The sequence below is a fragment of the Kogia breviceps genome, chromosome 2 (genome assembly GCF_026419965.1).
Source record: "Kogia breviceps isolate mKogBre1 chromosome 2, mKogBre1 haplotype 1, whole genome shotgun sequence".
Classification (NCBI taxonomy): domain Eukaryota; kingdom Metazoa; phylum Chordata; class Mammalia; order Artiodactyla; family Physeteridae; genus Kogia; species Kogia breviceps.
Genome location: NC_081311.1, coordinates 100,927,423 through 100,945,589, shown reverse-complemented (window position 1 = coordinate 100,945,589; position 18,167 = coordinate 100,927,423). Strand labels below are relative to the sequence as shown.

Genomic DNA, 18,167 nt, shown 5'->3' with positions numbered 1-18,167 from the left:
AATTCAATCCAACTGATTAAAACTTTGATAGCCTGGCAGAGCCCCTTATCAGAGGCGCTCAATTTAACTATGCCCCATTTAATATGGTGCTGACAGCTTGGGGTATATCTTCACTGTACAGAAATACCAAAAAGAAAAAAAAACTGTTTAGCTTTTACAATTTCATTTTTACTTTCTTAATACTTCCTAATGCTAAAGTAATTTGCCTTGCTTTTCTTCTCTCATTTGCAGTCTTTTACAGTGTAATAATATTTCCTTTGGTCCTTCCAGAATATCTGCAAGAAACACTCTTATTGTTCTCTGCGAAGTACAAGGATTCCCTAACCACCAAATATACATAATCCATAGGGATAAGCTAATTTTCTAGTTAGCTGCAAGAGGAAATTAGTCAGGCTGGGAAGCTTTCCATATAGAGGAGTATTATTAACCTAGATAGTTGAACAGCTAGTCATTTTTTCAAAGGTAAAATGCAATTTTTTTTCACCTCTATAATCGTCAGTGGGGATTGGACTAAAATTACTAATTTCAGAAAGGACATTGGCCATAGTCCCCTTGGGGACTAGTAAAAGAATAGCAGTGAAAACCTATTCATTATATGTTATCAGCCTATATAGAAAGGAAATTAGATGCAAAATGAGATACATTCTTAGACCATAGCACATTGATGTGAATACCCACGAACCTTTTAAAATCAAGAGTTTAAGGGAATTTTCCCTTACTGGAGCTCAAGGTAAATTTGCTTTCTGCTTCTTTTAAAGTGTGTTGCAGAGAATTCTTCTCACAGTAGTTATTTTGGGTGAAAACAATAGCTGCACGTAATGCATTACATATCACATTTTTTTCCTGAATAAAATCACTCTTCAAAAATCTTATATCAGGGACTTCCCTGGAGGTCCAGTGGTTAAGACTCTGCACTTCCACTGCAGGGGGCGTGGGTTCGATCCCTCGCTGGGGAGCTAAGATCCCGCATGTTGCAAGGTGCAGCCAAAAAAAACCCCCCAAATTTATACCATAATATACCATCATCCTTTGCCCTTAACAAACTAAGACTATATGTAGTTATGAGGGTCCTAAGGCATTTTAATTATTTTAATCTGTGGTAATATAATAGAAAAATTATTTCCATTCATATATCAAGTCCATGTATGTAGCACACCTCCACTTAGTTCACTGGTGACTGCATACCCATTTTCAAGATTGCTAAATGCATTCTACCATACGTATAAAAGTCTCATTAATGCTTTACTGAATTAAATATTTTTCTCCTTTCAGAGCCTTAATTAGAGGCTTATGTCCCCATTTATGCTGTCATTTACAGACCACTTAGATCTAACTTTTGTGTAATTTAGACAAGGGCCATGTTACTTTGCACTTTTACTTAAATTCTACACAATCATTGTAAGAGGGGAAAAAGGCATCCCCAGAAAAGATTGCAACAGTATTAAGTAAATAAGTCAGAAAGAAATGCACACTCCTTCCTACATGTTGTAGGTCCTTCCTTCCTGTGGATTTAGATAATTTTCTGAAATGAGAAGTCTCAAAGGAACAGCTCCCAGCTCCTATTGAACTGTCACTGGACAAAAGAAAAATCGTTAATGAAATTAATGCGATCATATACCTGGAAAGAGATGGCCATTTTAATATGGGTATTTTAATTTAAATTATGAGTATCCTCTTCACCCAGTGTCACATAGTCTGAAAAAAGTCACATATGCTAATAAATAATAAAAAAGTATCAAATACAATCCCATTAGAATTGTGCTGTGGTGATGAAGTAGCATAAAATAGTACAATAGTTACACAAATTGTTATCTTATTAAGTTCTGCAAAAGTTTATAATTTCAACATCTTTAATTGAACAATTCTGTTCTAAATGCTATTTGGATGCTAATAAGAAGCATGCCTATTTTGCCCTCCTCCTGCAGTTTTCTAAATGACTGTCTTTTCTAAAGGTAATGCCTTCCAGGACTTTTCCCTCCAAAGATCACTCCTCTCCTCTCACAGAGGTTCATTAAATTCTTTTCCTTTTCAATGAGCTTTAACATCAAAATGTTCTTTTCTTGGGGTGCAGTTCTTGTTAGGATGATTCAGAGAAGAAATATACACAGAATTCCAAATGAAGGGTGTCCCCAAATATTGGGTTTTATTCTGCTGTTATGTATATATGTTTGTCAGCAATGAATTATTTTCTCCCTTTTTCCTCCTGTGTCCTTTGTAAGCACGTACCTCCCAGCCTTTTCTAATGGGAGAAGTTAATAGAATATAATGGGTACAGTGGCATTTAATGTTTACCTGTTAGAGACTGGTATGATGGGCATGAGTTGGAGGTGCACCATTAGAAGGTGCCCAGAGTACTGGCAGCAAACTGGAACCAAAAATAAACCACATCATTGCTCACGAGACACCTGCTACTTCTTACCAAATGGGACATTACTGATTCTGATTTGTATCTGTTCCTGGTAGAGCAATGGCTGAAGACATTCTGAATCTCTAACCACCATTGTTTGCTGAGCCAAACTTCTTGGTTTTGTGACCATGCCCGTCTGTGAAGTGCTTTGCCACGTGAAGAATTCACTTTGGCAAATTCTTCATCTTGAGCTGGCAGGCCCTTGCCCCCAGGAAAGTTCCACAACCTTTCGCCAACACACAGCCACTGTGTGATCAAGAGTGAAAATTAATTTTAATTTCAGCCTTTGAGAAATATAATTAGCAAGGGGAATCTGCTGCCAAAATAAATTATGCCCCTCATTTCCATATGGAAATGGATTTTTTTAATTACTCACCACTTTGCATTGAAATCTATTTGTATGGATAATTAGAGCTGACAAGTATGCCATTCTAAGGCACTCTCCCATTTTCCATTCCTTTGTTGGTTCTTCATCCATCCCTTTCCAATTCAGAATTTCCCCTCATGCGTCATTTGCTCCTCAGGGGTCATTAGCCCAGAGGAGCTGAAAGAACTCCTGTCTACAAGCCCAGTTCCTCTGATAAATACCCAAGAGGCCACGTTTAGCATTTGCTGTTAAGCACTTAAAACCCTAGAAAAGTTCTGACAAGGAGCTGACAGGTAGGACCTCAAGATGGTTTTTATTTTCCTTCTTAAATGATACTTGGACAGAGGTGGTGATTAGGCTCCACCGAAGGCGTCGGAACAAGTAGGAGAGAGAAGCAGGGCACTAACACACACACACAAACACACACACACACACACACAGAGAAAACTTTTTTGCTACTCTTAAATAAAAATATAGTTTATGTATATGTGGAATACCACCTACCTAATTGCCAGACACTAAGAAAGATACAGTAGTTCTTGGGAAGGTCTGGAAAGGATGACTGTGGCAATATGGCATACTGAAAACTTAAATCACAGCAGTGAATAGGGGTCAGGAGTGCCCACTCTAAAACTGACATCCTTTTATAACCTTGAACAGATCACTAACCCTCTCTAAGCCTCTTTTCCTTTCTCTCCACGATGAGAACCTTATTGTAATCATTGGATTCTTTTGTTCAGAATTTCATAATCATTGGATTCTTTTGTTCAGAAAGAATTTCATAGGCTGATGGAGACGATGATTCGCCCACTTGTCAGCAGGTTAGCATGGCACCCCTTCAAGTTTAAAATTGGTTGATTTAGAAAAACCCAAAGGAAATACTATTTTACCTAACAGATGTGGGAAAATATGGAGCATCCTGTCTTAGGTATGGGAACGGGCTGAAAATATAGATTTTCTTGCTGTTTCTGTAAATGAGGATAGAAAGTTCCTGTTGGATTCTTAACGGAAATTAAGGTGTCTGGGTCTCCTTCCTTTTGGGTTTCTTGGTAGCTTTGTCACAAAGAGGTCACTGAGCTAGGTGAACTTGGGAAGGCAAATAAGTAACTCGTTAGCCTTGATGATACGCACAGAGATTCTCAAATCTCTCTGCCATCCATAAATAGTAGAAATAGAGCTGGTTGATGTTGCTCTTCTTCCCCCATTCCCTAACCTACTTCCTCTGGAGGTACTAACAAACACGGCAGTGCTGACAGCAGACAGCTGATGGGGAAAGAAAGTGATGAAGCATGGCCTCTGGGTATTCAGCCCTTCACACCCTCTCCTCTTAGGGTTCAGGCAGTCACTGACGTTCTCCTGAGTGTTCCATCTCCTGGCTATCCGTATGTACGGATTAGGCACCAATTACATTCTGATATTGGAACCATGGCCATGAAATGTAAATAATTGGTCTGATTCCATTAGTTATGAAAAATAAGAGGTTAAAAAGTAGAAAGCTAAGTCTAGCTCAAGGTCAGTTTACCAGCATATGACTTTCTATATTGTAAGTATAAAATAATGGTTTCTTGGCATTCGACTCAAGCCCCCGAGCAAATCCACTGACAACCTCTAATGTCCCCGCAGTGCGTTCATTGCACAGTTCATTATTATCGTTGGCTGCCCAGGTGACTGGCTGGGATGTATTTTCAAAGAGCTATTTAGGGTCGTTCTGCCAAGGACCATAATCTGTCTTGACCTTGTGGCCAGGTCTACACTGGCATAGTCCCATGGAAATTTGAGGATAACAAAGTTTCCACCAAATGAACACAGCTCTGAAACCAGATTTGCTGTGTTTGAATCCTGGTTCCACCACTTGGACAATTGCTTATCTTGTCTGTTTCTTCAAGGCCCCTTATGTCCAAAATGGAGCTAACAATAGCACTTGCCTCCTAGCATTGCAAGGTTAGGAGAGGATAGGTGTGCGGAGCTTAAACAGCTCCTGCTGCATAGTAGTTAAGTGTTGGCTGTTTTTATTACTATTGATATTGTTCATGATATTGTTTTTACTACTGCTACTAGATTGGGAAGTAGGGGGCCTGGGTTTAGTGTTGGCATTTACATATGTTTAAGGAAACTTGCTGGATCTCAGAATTCTCATTTGTAAAATACTGTGACTTTATTAGATTCTTGCTCGAGTTCCATTTCGTACTCCAGCATTCAGCCTCTGGATATCCCAGCTGAAATGTAAGGTGGATGTTTTTGACCTGAAAAAAAAATCTAAGTAAATGTATCACCCTTCTAGTTCACTGAGCACACATCATAGTCACCTCACATTTCATTCTGGAAAGAACAACAACAAAATAACATTTTCTTAGAGAGTTATACTCTAGGAAAAGGTCAACATATCTAAGTGTATTTCTTTATTCTCATTAAAATAACTTGTGGTGGAGTCACTGTCCCTGGAAGAATTATGTTTCCTTAGACTTTAATTTTTCCCAGCTGCTCTGTGTTACTGACTTATATTAAGTATTAAAAAGAACTATAGCTGTTATCTCGAAAATCTTATGTAGAATCAGGTACCCTATAACTTGCTCTCAGAGCTGGGGTTATATTTCTGAAAATATGCTCTTATAATTAAAACTTGTAATAAAGCCAAGTGATAGAGTAGGGGAAAATGGAGTGAAGAAAATATATGTGTATATATATACACACACTCACATATATACACCCACATGTTTGTTATAGAATGTACCAATATTCTGAGGATTACGCAATCGATTTAATATAACACATAGGAACTCACAGTGTTTCCTTGTTGCTGCAGATAAAAGAGGCAAATGAACACTTGGAAGAGGATGAAGAAGATGCAGTTGCAGATTCTGCATTTCAGAGCCACACCACAGGTAAAGATTCATGTCTCCATATGCCTTTAACTGAGATGTTTTCTACATGCGACCTTACTTCAGACATGGTGTGTTCCTAAAGGTCATGTCTTATGCCCACCTCTACCAGGACTGGGTCTTAACTCCTCACGCATGATTACCTTTATCTTCTTAGGCATTTGGAAGCCACCATAAAATAAGTGGGTCAAAGCAGAACCTATGAAGAAAAACTTAGGTATTTGCAAAGGAACGCAGTGCCAACTGATAAGTGAGTCTTTGTCAATATGAAATGAAAATGATACTGAGTGTAAATAATTTCTCTCTGCGGAAAAAATCAACGTTGAATTGATCCAGTTTCTGTCATTGTCTCAGGAAGCACTACCATTGGTTAGAAGTGTGGAGTGGTAGCTTTCTTATACTGAATATTTTTTAGACTGGATATGTTTTACACATAGAACTAAATAGATTAAGTCTATACGGCTTGCCAAAATCACCTCCTCATTTTCTTCAGCATTTCTGTTAGAACCCTGACTATAGGTAGTCCTTTCTCAGAGATACCTTTGGTTTGTCAGCTCTGTCCTAAAATTTTACGTGAGCCCACACTGAAGGAACTCAGGTTTCTAACACAAAGGGATTTCGCTAACCTGTTTCCAGCAGCCAGGAGGTAACTGGTAATAGAGCAGCTGTCTGCGACGGTGATCCTTGTCAGGAGATAGAAGACGTGATAACTTTAACAGCTCTGGGCCACCGTAGACACTTGCAAAATTAGTTGTTCTTTGGGCTCTAAAAAATAGCTGTGAAATGTAAGCATGCTGATTATTTAGTTTTACACGAAACATCAAGGCATGAGAGAATCATTTTTTCAAATCACATTTGGGTGTAGTAGACAGTACTGAATACCCTCCTCTAGGGCGTGACAGCCCGACAGCTTTCTGGTTGCTGGTATGATCAGCATGCGTGGCTCCTGCCCTTTCCCTGGAGCACCTTTAGCTGCCAACTCTCAGTATCTCAGCACTCCTAGAGCCGTGTTGGTATGTTTTGCGGCTGGTTTCCTAGCTTACCCAGCTGCCTTCTTGCAACTATAATTTACACTTTATCTCAGAGAGTTCTCATACCCTCACAGCTTAATGAGACTGGCACACCATTGTTATTCTTTTCTGTTGTAATTGGGAAGACAAAAGTCTTAACACACAGCTGGATGAGTGGAGTCTGAATGAGAGGATTATTCCAGAAAGGCATCCTTTAGTACAGTTAGTTGTCAGTGTCAAATGCTTAAATTAGTGTCAGTTCTGTGTGGTTAGCTAATGTGCAAGTTAAATAGTGTTCAGCGACCTTCAAACACGGCACTATGTAAAGCCCCACTGAGTCATCGTTTTTCCATAATGAGGTATTCTTGGGCTTGTACAGTAACATATATAAAGCTAGAGGCTTAATTTTCGAGAGGGAGCTATAGAAATCTGCGTGTTTTTTTTTTTATAGACTAGAGATTTGTTAGATCTGTACTGTTTGACAAGATAGCTAGTAGCCACATGTAGTTATTTCAGGTTCCATTTAAATTCATGAAAACTACATAAAATTAAAAATTCAGTTCCTCAATTGCACTAGCCACATTTTAAGTACTCAGTGGCCACATATTCTGTATGGCCTGTTTTTCCATCATCATACAAAATTTCTGCTGGAAATTGCTGGTTTAGATTACTCCCAAGGAAGTAACTTTGGACTCTGTTTGTGGCAGAAAACTGACTTGGTCTTCACATAATTGTAGACTCATCTCCTCAAACTGGTGGAGACCTATCCGAACAAGCTGCTCCTGGCAGCAAGTAACAACAAAACTGACTAGCCATGACTTAAGGAATAAAGTCGTTGAATCATCTTATATAATTAAAAGTCTAGAGGGAGGGAAACTTATATAAAAGAGAAGCAGCAGCTCAACAAGTCTATCCAAAACCCTGTTTTTTGGTCCTTATGCTTCTGTCACTTCTGGTCGCAAATTAATTCCCACCACTCTAGGCACCCCAGCTACATTTGGGACACAAAGTGCAAGGAAAAGTAAAAATTCTGTCAGAATCACCGCCCCCCCACCACAGACTTCACGTTACATGTCATCAGTGAGAACCAGATCATAAAGCCAATCTTAGGTGCAAGGGATGCTGGGAAGGTCAGTATGTTGCTTCCCAGCCTCTACTGCATGAGGTAGCAGAGAGAAGAGGGTGGAAAGTGTTCCCTGAGTTAGCCAATCAGTATTACCACAGGCCTTTTAAAAAGTTCATCCGTTTCAGGGCTGAGTGAGACTCAACAAATCGAGTGGTTATTTATCTTTATTGCACAAAAATGACTGAAAAAAGATTTTTTTTAACACCCTGCGAATTCCAATGTTCTTCATTCTGTCTAGACTAAGTGTTATCACACATCCTGCCAATATTTATAACCACAGAATATTTCCAATCACAGCAACTGAGCAAATCTAAATATGGTCTACTTCTAACCAGACAGCAGCTAGTATCTTTGACAAAGAACAACAATCAGAAAATCTGTGAATCTGAATGTTTGCATTTCTGTGGTTAAGGATAATCATGTTGGCTTAATCAAAATGGTATGAGTTGATTACAAGACAGGATACTGTTAACTACACCTGCTCTATATTGAAATTCAAGATGCATGAGATAAGTTAACTAATACAACTAGATTCTTTTCTTTCAAATTGCCCTAACAAATGTCATACTTTCATGTTAATAAGCAACAAGCAAACGACTAGGCTAGCCTACACAAATGATCACCAACACCATTTGTTCTTTCTTGCTATTTAACTGTAATAGATTCACCCAGGGTATTACACTAATTATCTAATAGGATTAAACGGTCAGTAGGAATTCAAATGACATTGTCTCATATTAAAAACATCAGCCAGTGATAGCATCAAAAATAATCTCCTAAGAGGAGACAGGGGATTTGGAAATTCCTTTAAAGAGGAAGAAATGTCTTTTGAGGAGTTTGAGGAAGAAGTCAAGCTGCGTTAAATGATAACCAAGAAAATAAGGCTGCATGGTAGACTCTCGTGAAGTGAAGGATGCATGGTGTTTCCCCAAATCTAAAGAGTTGTTACCAATTGCAAGTTTGTGTGGCCAAAGCACAGTGAATGACATTCATAGTAAAAATAAAATTTAAAATATCTCAGAAAGCTAATCAGACTTTCACAGCTTTTTGATTGGAAGGCCGTTTGAGTCAAAGGTCACATTTTGAATAGCGTGCTGACATATTTGGCTTAATTGTGGAAAGAGTGAGCTACTTACTGATGATCAAAACAAATGGGAATGGGAAGTACAAATGTTCTCAGTAACAACTTTGATATTCAATAGAGAATGTTCTGTTGACTTGCAACAGACTGTCTCTGAACTGGAAACCACTTAGATAATAATCCCTGTGGATGAGGAATCAGATGGAGTGGTTTTACAGAATCTGGATCCACATGAATACTTCCCAGGGTGACAATACTTCTGCACTTCCAAATATACAAATGACACCTGAGAGGTACTATAGAGTAATAGCTTGGGCAAGGAAGTTTCTATCGTGGCTGCACTGAGTTCACCCACCTATAACTCCAAACACCAAACTTCAAAGGGGGAGGGGCTTTGCATCTGGCAGCCTGAAATATAAATCCCACCTGTCATGAAGGTAGACCCGTGGAAACAGGACCATGTGGTTCTTTCTGACCAAGGACTGGAACTAGAAATATGAATTTCCATCCATTGAGTATCTCCTATGTACAAAGCCCTGTGCTTGGAACATTACATGTCATCCTAATTGTGTCTCGCTCCCTTGTGGCTGGTTCTCTGTTTTCGTCATCTGTCAACTTGCTCCTTACGAGTGCTTCCTTCTAAATACCAGAGGCAGGCATGAGATAAGGCTTTGGTGGAGATTTCCATATTTGTGGGCATAGTGAATCATAGTCTATGACTCCCTCCCTCTGTTTTTTACTAGAGAGATAGAGAATTGTAGCCTTAGAGAGTTGCAAGTTTGGCTTTTTTACTCCTGTAAAATATTTGCTCTATAGGTTTTGCACCAAGGAGCTGAGTTCTCTTTAGTTCAACAAGCCTATAGTGAGCATCTTCTCCCAGCCATGCCCTGTGTTAGAAGCCAAAGATACAGAGGTGAATAAGACACAGTACGCATATTCTGTGAACTCCAGTTCAGTAGGGAAACAGAGAAGCAAACAAATAATTCTGATGCAGTGTAATCACAGATAAGTGAGAGGCATGCTCTCCATACACATGAGTACACAGGGCAGGGTGTGGAGCCCTCCTCTGGTGAATCCAGAAATGCTGATGTCCGTCAACAGGAAAAGGCAAGAGTGAGACAGTAAGATACTGACGTTTAAGAGTGTTTGCCATTTATACCAGTGGCTCCCAAGCTCTGCAACACATCAGAATCCTCTGAGAAGGCTGTAAAAATGCTGATGCCCAGGTCACACCCATAACAATTAAATCACAAGGTCTAGGGAGTGGAGCCAGGCATTAGTATACTGTAAAGATCCCCAGGTGATTCCAATGTGCAGCAAAGTTTGGGAACCACTTTCCTAAGGGGTAGGATTTCATCAGCAAGGGGGACAGAGATGTCCTTCAGCTCAAGGTAAGCAGCGTAATAAGAGACCTGGAGATAGGAATACGACACACTGTAGGGAAGGGGGTCAGCAGAGGACCAGGCTGGCTAGAGCAGAGGGTAAGTTTTGAGGACGAGGTACAGATGGAGGGGTTTTGTGGGATGGGACCAGATTGTGGAGACCTTGAAAGCCAAGCTTAGGTGTTTGAACTTAATCCTACAGACAATACATAGACAGTGGAAGATTGTTTTAAAAGACCCACACGGTAAGAAGTGGTGGCCATTCCAATCACTATGATGTTCATGTTTAGACTTTTAAAATAAAAATGTATTCTCCGGCTTCCCTGGTGGCTCAGTGGTTGAGAGTCTGCCTGCCAATGCAGGGGACATGGGTTCGTGCCCCAGTCTGGGAAGATCCCACGTGCCGCGGAGCAGCTGGGCCCATGAGCCATGGCCGCTGAGCCTGCGTGTCCGGAGCCTGTGCTCCGCAACGGGAGAGGCCGCGGCAGTGAGAGGCCCGCGTACCGCAAAAAAAAAAAAAAAAAAAAAAATTCATTTTCTCTCCTTTAGCCTTGGACCAACCAGATGCACTGGTCACCATACTGTTTCATCACAAGTAGTGTGCCGTGATGAGTAGAGTCACACCTTCGTGTAAAAGGATGGATTCTTTCAGGGTTGCCAAAGGGCTCCCTGCCCCTAAAGAAGTCTGCTGGAAATCTCTCAGGGTGTACCTGAATGTCCTACCCATGGGTAACTCCTTTGGGTTCACGTCTCGTTATAATACAGCTTTTGCGAAGGGTACCCATTGAGTGTCACTGACTGACAATCTCAGTGTGTCTCTCAGATTAGCACCAGCAGGACCCTAGAGGAATGAGCCATGAGTCTGATGCGTCCTCCTACCAGGGCACTGAGCAGCACAGGAAGGGATGCTTGGATGCTTAGGAGAGGTAAGGACGGTGCTCTTCAGACAGGGATCTCAGCTGCAAGGGCAGAGGCCGACATGAAGCCCTAGGGGTGACACTAATTAATCCACGTGCTAGTAGGGGAAAGGGCCTACTGAGGGGGGTTGGGTAAGTGGCTATGTTAGATTAGCTTTGTCTTTTTTTCCCACACCTTTTCCCAAGGCCTATTGCTCTAAAGTACACGGTTGGGGAATCTGAAATAGCTGTAGAGAGACCTCATTTTGTACAGTTCTCTCAATTTCTTAAAAGACAATTAATCCGCTTAAAGTAAATATAAGACTGTGTGTGTGACTTATGGCATAGGAAGGAAGAGGTGGAGGTCAAAACAAAGTCAAACAACAGAGTACCTCAGCCTCTGAACCAGAAAGCTGCCAATGTGACAGAAAATTCTGAAAGACGATGTTATATATTATACCAATACTCACTCTTTATCAAGAGCTTTCTATACGCTAGGCACTGGCCAAAATGCTGGTATGTATGATGCCTTGTTTTATCCTCACATCAGCCCTGAAAACCAAGGACTTATGGTCACCCTTTTGCAGATGAGGAAATGTACGTCCTGAAAGGTTATGTATGTTGCTTAGCACTATGGCTAGTATGGAGTGGAGCCATCATCCAGTGCTTAGTCCACAGCTGTGAAGTCAAGTTAAATAAACCCCCAAGAATGCTAAATGATGACTAGGTACTTTTCTGGTCACCTTGCAGGCATCAGAGACCAAGGATCCCTTTATTAGATTGCTTGGTCAGGGGTTGCAAACTCAACCAAGCCCCTGGGTCAATGAGTGAGATGGGCTGGACTTGACATTCACAGGCATACGTTGTATGAATGATGGGAGTCTTGAGAAATGGAGAGAACACAACCCATCTAGGGGAGCAGCTGCTTGTCAGTTCCAGTAGTCACCATAGAAGAAGGCTGGCCCTAACTAAGTAGCCACGTCTTTCCATTTCTCACCAGAAGCCAAAAGTCTAGATTTTTATGTAACATTATGATACTTTTAAAAATCTGGGCATAGTTTTCAAAAAAGTAAATTTTCAGAGACTTCCTTTTATCTGGCAATATTTTGAATTAGGATTTCAAAATCCTTTCGCAGGATGCCACACCTAAGAGCATAGAATATAATATAAAAATATACATATTTTCTTAAATGCATAGTTGAGCTTCAGGCAAAAAATTGATCAGAGGCTGGGGACAGCAAGAAAGTTTGAATGCAGAGGGGAGAGAGTACCCCTTGCCCAAGGGGTACGTACTAGTCTCTGGTGACCTCGAACTAGGGTGACCAACTGTTCTAGTTTGACTTTGGCTTTCTTGGTTTTAGCGTGGAAAGTCCCTCATCTCAGGAAACCCCTCAGACCTGGACAAACTGGAACAGTTGGTCACTCTACCTGGAGCCTGGTGTTAAGGAGCTATACCATTGACCTAACGAAAGCCTAGGGCCTGAGCAGGGTGAAATGTTAGATCAAAAACACCCCTTCCCCATCCAGCATAAAGCTGAATTCCCAAGAGCAGTGGTGACAAACATACCCCACAGAGGAAGACAGTGGGAATAAGCTCCTGACTCAGCCTCAACTCTGTCTCAACTCTAGCTGGAAAAGAAAAGAGAAGGAAAAACATGTCTCCTCTGAAGATTCTGAGTCATTAGCTCACACTCATGTGGGTCAGGGAATTAATTCAGTCTCTCTTTGTGTCCCCTGAGTCCCCCAGCTTGACAAACTTATTTTAAAATTTTATTTATTTATATTTTAAAATCTTTGGCTGCATTGGGTGTTGGTTGCTGCGCGTGGGTTTTCTCTAGTTGCGGCGAGCGAGGGCTACTCTTTGTTGCAGTGCGCGGGCTTCGCATTGTGGTGGCTTGTTGCAGAGCACGGGCTCTAGGCGTGCAGGCTTCAGTAGTTGTGGCACGAGGGCTCAGTAGTTGTGGCACGAGGGCTCAGTAGTTGTGGCTCGCAGGCTCAGTAGTTGTGGCTCACGGGCTTAGTTGCTCCGTGGCACGTGGGATCTTCCCTGACCAGGGCTCAAACCCCTGCATTGGCAGGTGGATTCTTAATCACTGCACCACCAGGGAAGTCCAAGCTTGACAATTTTAAATGGTCTGAGGTGTGAGTTTAAATATTCCAGAGAAGAACTGGGAGAGGGAATAAATGAAACAAGAATGGCAAAATATTAATATTTTAAATCTGGGCAACGGGCATATGAGGATACATTACTCTGTTTGAGAATATTGGAAATTTATCATAACGAAAAGTTTAAAAAGAAAAAACACAGATTCAGGGTGGTAGTACTCTCAGGAATCTGGCAGAACCTAACTCAAATCCTCTCTTGCACCCAGTCTAAAATTTGCATACAGATAAAGTTCTAAGGAAAATTAACTCAGAATAGAACACCACTAAAGACATGAGGGGAAAAAGTGACTTCATTAGTCAGTATCAGAAAAAAAAAAAAAAAAAAACAAACCCACAAGCTATAGAATGAGGCCTGCAAAGACTGCAGAATTGGAAATTATCCAATAGAGGATGTAAACCAAAGATATGTAATGCATTTAAACAAAAATGGAAATGAAAGTTAACAAAGGAACAGATGAGCGGTCAATTTTCATAAAAGGACACAACAGAAATTCAGAAAAATTAAATGTTGTCAGAATAGTATTTATCATCACTGAAGAGAGAATTACTGAACTAGAAGATGGAATTGAAAAAGTACCCAAAAATGTGTCACAGAGGGCCAAGAACATGGATAATATGAAAGAGAGGTTAAATTAAGTAAAAGGTGATGAAATCCACATGCATCTGATTGTAGCTCCTGAAGCAGAGAATAGGATGAACAGGATAAACACAACTTTAAAAGTGTTAGTGGCTGGGCTTCCCTGGTGGCGCAGTGGTTGAGAATCCGCCCGCCGATGCAAGGGTCACGGGTTCGTGCCCCGGTCCGCGAAGATCCCCACGTGCCGCGGAGCGGCTGGGCCCGTGAGCCATGGCCGCTGAGCCTGCGTGTCCGGAGCCTGTGCTCCGAAAAAAAAAAAAGAAAAAGTGTTAGTGGCTGAGAGTTTTGTAGAATTGAAGAAAGTTACCAACCCCCAGATTCAGGAAGTCAAATTAGTTCCAAGCAAGGTAAATAAAAGGAAATATACACTTAAGGATAGTGAGTTTTTTTCCTTCAGATATATATCCAGAAGTGGGATTGCTAGACTGCATGATAGTTCTATTTGGAAATAAAATCACTGTCTCAAAGAGTCAGCTGCACCATTATTCACAATAGCCAAGATATTGGTCTGTTGATAGATGATGAATAAAGAATTCATGGTACATATGTATGTGTGCATAAGTGTGTGTATATAGATGTGTGTGTGCACGTATGTATAGTTTTATAGTCTGCACATGGTACTCACTTGTATTTATATAGTCTTACCACACTACTGTTTAGTTTTGCTCATTATACAAATAGCATCATACTGTAAATATTCTACTACAACTGGCTTTATTTCAGTCAACGTTGTTTTTGCGCTGAATGCAGCAATGGTCCCTGCAGTTGTAATTCATTCATTTTCACTGCTGTACGGTCTTCCAGAGCAGAAAAAGTGCAAATTTTATTTATCCTTTCTACTGTTGATAAATATTTGGGTTGTTTTCCATTTCTTGCAATTATGACAATGTTGCTAGGGTCACCGTGGTGGTGTGTGTTCCCTGACATGGTTGCCAAGGGTTTTTCTAGAGCCAGGCCTTTCAAACTTTTTTGACAAGTATCCACAGTAGTAAATTTTTACATCGTAAACCAGTACACCTCTGCACGTGTGCCTATACATAAATGTAATCCAGTGTTACATTTTTTTTTTTTTAACTACAAAAACAAATTAAAAAACCACAGCAAATGAAGGAGTAGCATGAAATCCAACAATGGGTTACCTTATGGAGGGGAACTAGTGGGAGAAGGATCTAGTGGAAGGGGTGCAAGAGTGGCTTAAAAACACTGAGTTGTTGACCTCAGAATTGGGGTGCCCCCGACGCATCAGAAGGGTCCTTAAGAGTAGAAGGAAGAAGCAGAAGAGGGCCCGAGAAAAAGACGTTTCTACAGAAACAGGGTCAGAAAGGCGCATTCATAGTAAAAGAGATGCATTCGTGATCAAAGAAACCCACGTTAAAAACAACACTTAGATCCCTATTTTTATCTATCACATTGGAAAAGCTTAAAAAGTTTTAAGACATACTTTGTTGGCAAGGATGTGGCGAAAGAGGCATTGTTACATACTACAGGAGAGAGGGTGCTAGTACAACCTCTATGGATGAGAATTTGGCAATATCTAATAAAAGTCACGCATACTTAATGCTATTAAATAGCAATTCCAATCAAATAATTTATCCTATAGATATACTTGCACATATGAAAAATAATGTATGCACTGAAGCATTGTTTATAGTAATAGGAAAAGATCACAAACCAAATGTCCATTAACAGGGTACTAGTCAAATGAATTCCGATCATGGAATATAATTCAGCTGTAAAAAAGAAATAAGGAAGATCTTTACTGATAAGGAACAATTTCTGAGGTACATTATTAAATGAGAAAAGCAAGGAGCATAATAGTACCTATAGTATGCTTGATTTTTTAGAAAGGGAGAAAGGACTATAGCACACATACATATATAGTAAAAATTTAAATGCAAGTGTAAATATGATCATACACACACACACACACAAGCACTCACACATACACAGTTGTTGGCATGAATAGAACTGAAACACAAGAAACCAGTACTACTGGTTGCCTCAGGAGAGCAGACCTGAGTGTAAAGGACACAAGAATGAGAGAATATTTTCAATGTATGCTGTTTTGTGTCTCTTTAATTCTGCAATCTTATATAATACCTTTTAAAATTTTTTATAATACCTTTTTAAAAAATTAAATAAATATTAAAGATTGTGCCTAAAAAGAAAAAACCACTGAGTTGTTAAGGTGGGTTGTGGGTATTCTTTTATGATGATGATGATTTAAGTGTAACTATTTGTTGTATGCACTCGTGCTCATAGTATATTTCACATTTGTTTTAAAAAGATAAAAACTAAAGTACCATCCAAAACAAAACATGTGCGTGAGCTGAATGGGCCTTCCGTTTGCCTGGCTGACCTATGCCATCTACCCGCCACCTCCCGTCCTCTGACTAGCTCATTAGCATCTCCAGAAGCGAGGTCAGCCAAGAGAAGAAAGAGCAGGAAAGGGACACATCCTGACCACCAATATAAAGTTACATCATCAATTCCAAAGCCCATCGGGTGTCAGAGGAGTAAGTTAGAAACAGAGGTTGTGGGCAACTCTTGAATTGTAATCTCTTTGTCCTCCACGTTACCACAGATAATTCCAGGTTGATCAGACATTACAGATAGGTTGAACTGTCTGTGCCTTAAGTACTGCTAAAACCAGCAGTTAGTTCTTCTTAATCCTGAAGGTAATAAAAAAAATTAGTAACAGAAAAGCAGAAGTGATTTAAAAAAAAAAAAATTGCCAGACAGGAGCCTGTAGCTTTTCAGAAGCCTGTAATCAAGCTTGGAAGGAATGTGCTGTCCTGACTGTAAGAACTCAGTCATATATACTTAATGAAAAACCATCTCAATTAAGGTGATCTGCGCACTCGGTCCACCGGGATTCCCCATGGTGTGTCCATTAAGTCTGGCACATTCAAGTACATACTTTAGCTTGAGACAGGTGTAAAGCGCGAGATCGGGTAAGGGCTATGGCAGATAGTGGTGACAGAAGTTGAGTTGTGTAATGAAACGTGCACCTGAGGGGGAATAAAAGGAGGAATAGTGATCTTGGGAGCAGGATGCTCTTGACTCAATTATTCAAGAAACATGCTAGAGAAAAAGAGAATGGATATAAAGAAAGTAAAGCATTGCAGTAAATCTGTTACAACACGGGGCCAATCTGGGCACTTTTTAATGAGTCACAGACATGCAACTGGGGCTTAACTGCTTCGAAAAGAAACACCTTCATTTTTGAAAATGGTTGTGCCTGAGAAAATGACTTATCAGTGTCAGTCTTAATTTCTTTCATCAGCCCATTGATAGAATTCCAGAAGAGTCATTTAGCAAATCTTCTTATCAGCGGTACAGTGCCTGCGCCTCTCATTTTGTGCAGGATCAGATAAAAGGATGATGTTTGCTTTATCTTTGCTTTGCCACCCTGGTGCCTGCTGCTAAAAGCTTTTCAGGAAAGGGAAAGAATAAGCTGAGAGGTTACCAGGTTATGAAACATTGTCACAGCCAAGCCAGGAACATTGAATCAATTTCCAATATGTTTCTTATGTAGCTAAAACCTATACTCTGGAGATGTTACTGTTTGATTATAAAAGCAAGAGGAATTTGAAGAGAGACTTTCATGCCAATGTGATAAACAGTGTCTGCCTGTAACTCGATTGTGTCAACTCCCAGAAGGGGGGGAAATATGCTTTAAGGTGACTTTCTGCCCATCTGAAACTCCGGGGTGTGCTTTGCCTTCTGAGCGGGCTCTGAAGGAGTCCTGTGCGTATGAGAACACCTTTGGAGTGGGCAACGGCTGCCCTGCTTTCAGATGAGTGGATTGCATTTCCAAAGATGTCATTTCCCCTCGCCATTGACCCAGTCATCAGAATGTTTCCAGGATGTCAAAAGTATGTGTGCATAATTCTCCTTTAAAACAGGTCTCTTTCCTGTGTAATTCATACTTTTAAAAATGAAAGTACCTCTCCTATGCTGGGTTAAGATTGAATCCACTTTTAAAAACAGAAATATGATATGGGGGAGGCAGCGCACTAAGGAAATGAATGGGGTGGGGTCCAGAGTCCATTCTACAGCTTAGTGCAAACTGCTGCGTCTCTCTGTTTCCTCAGTCATCAGATGAAGGACTTATTCCAGATGCTCTCTTATGTTTCTTCTGGCCCAAAGTTCTAACACTCTTTGAGGGAGGAGGGTATATCTGAACTTACAAATACACTTCCGTGTCAAGTTC

General features: G+C 40.5%; 1 protein-coding gene across 8 annotated transcripts in view; it reads left to right on the top strand.

Annotated features, from left to right (window-relative positions):
* The window catches only part of NCKAP5 (NCK associated protein 5), a 1,012,185-nt gene that overhangs the window by 904,195 nt on the left and 89,823 nt on the right, over positions 1-18,167 (top strand). For all 8 annotated transcript variants that reach the window (XM_067025888.1, XM_059055602.2, XM_059055601.2 and 5 more), the window contains one exon: positions 5,578-5,656. In XM_067025888.1, the coding sequence (XP_066881989.1) occupies positions 5,578-5,656 (79 nt within the window). The remainder of the gene's footprint in view (positions 1-5,577; positions 5,657-18,167) is intronic.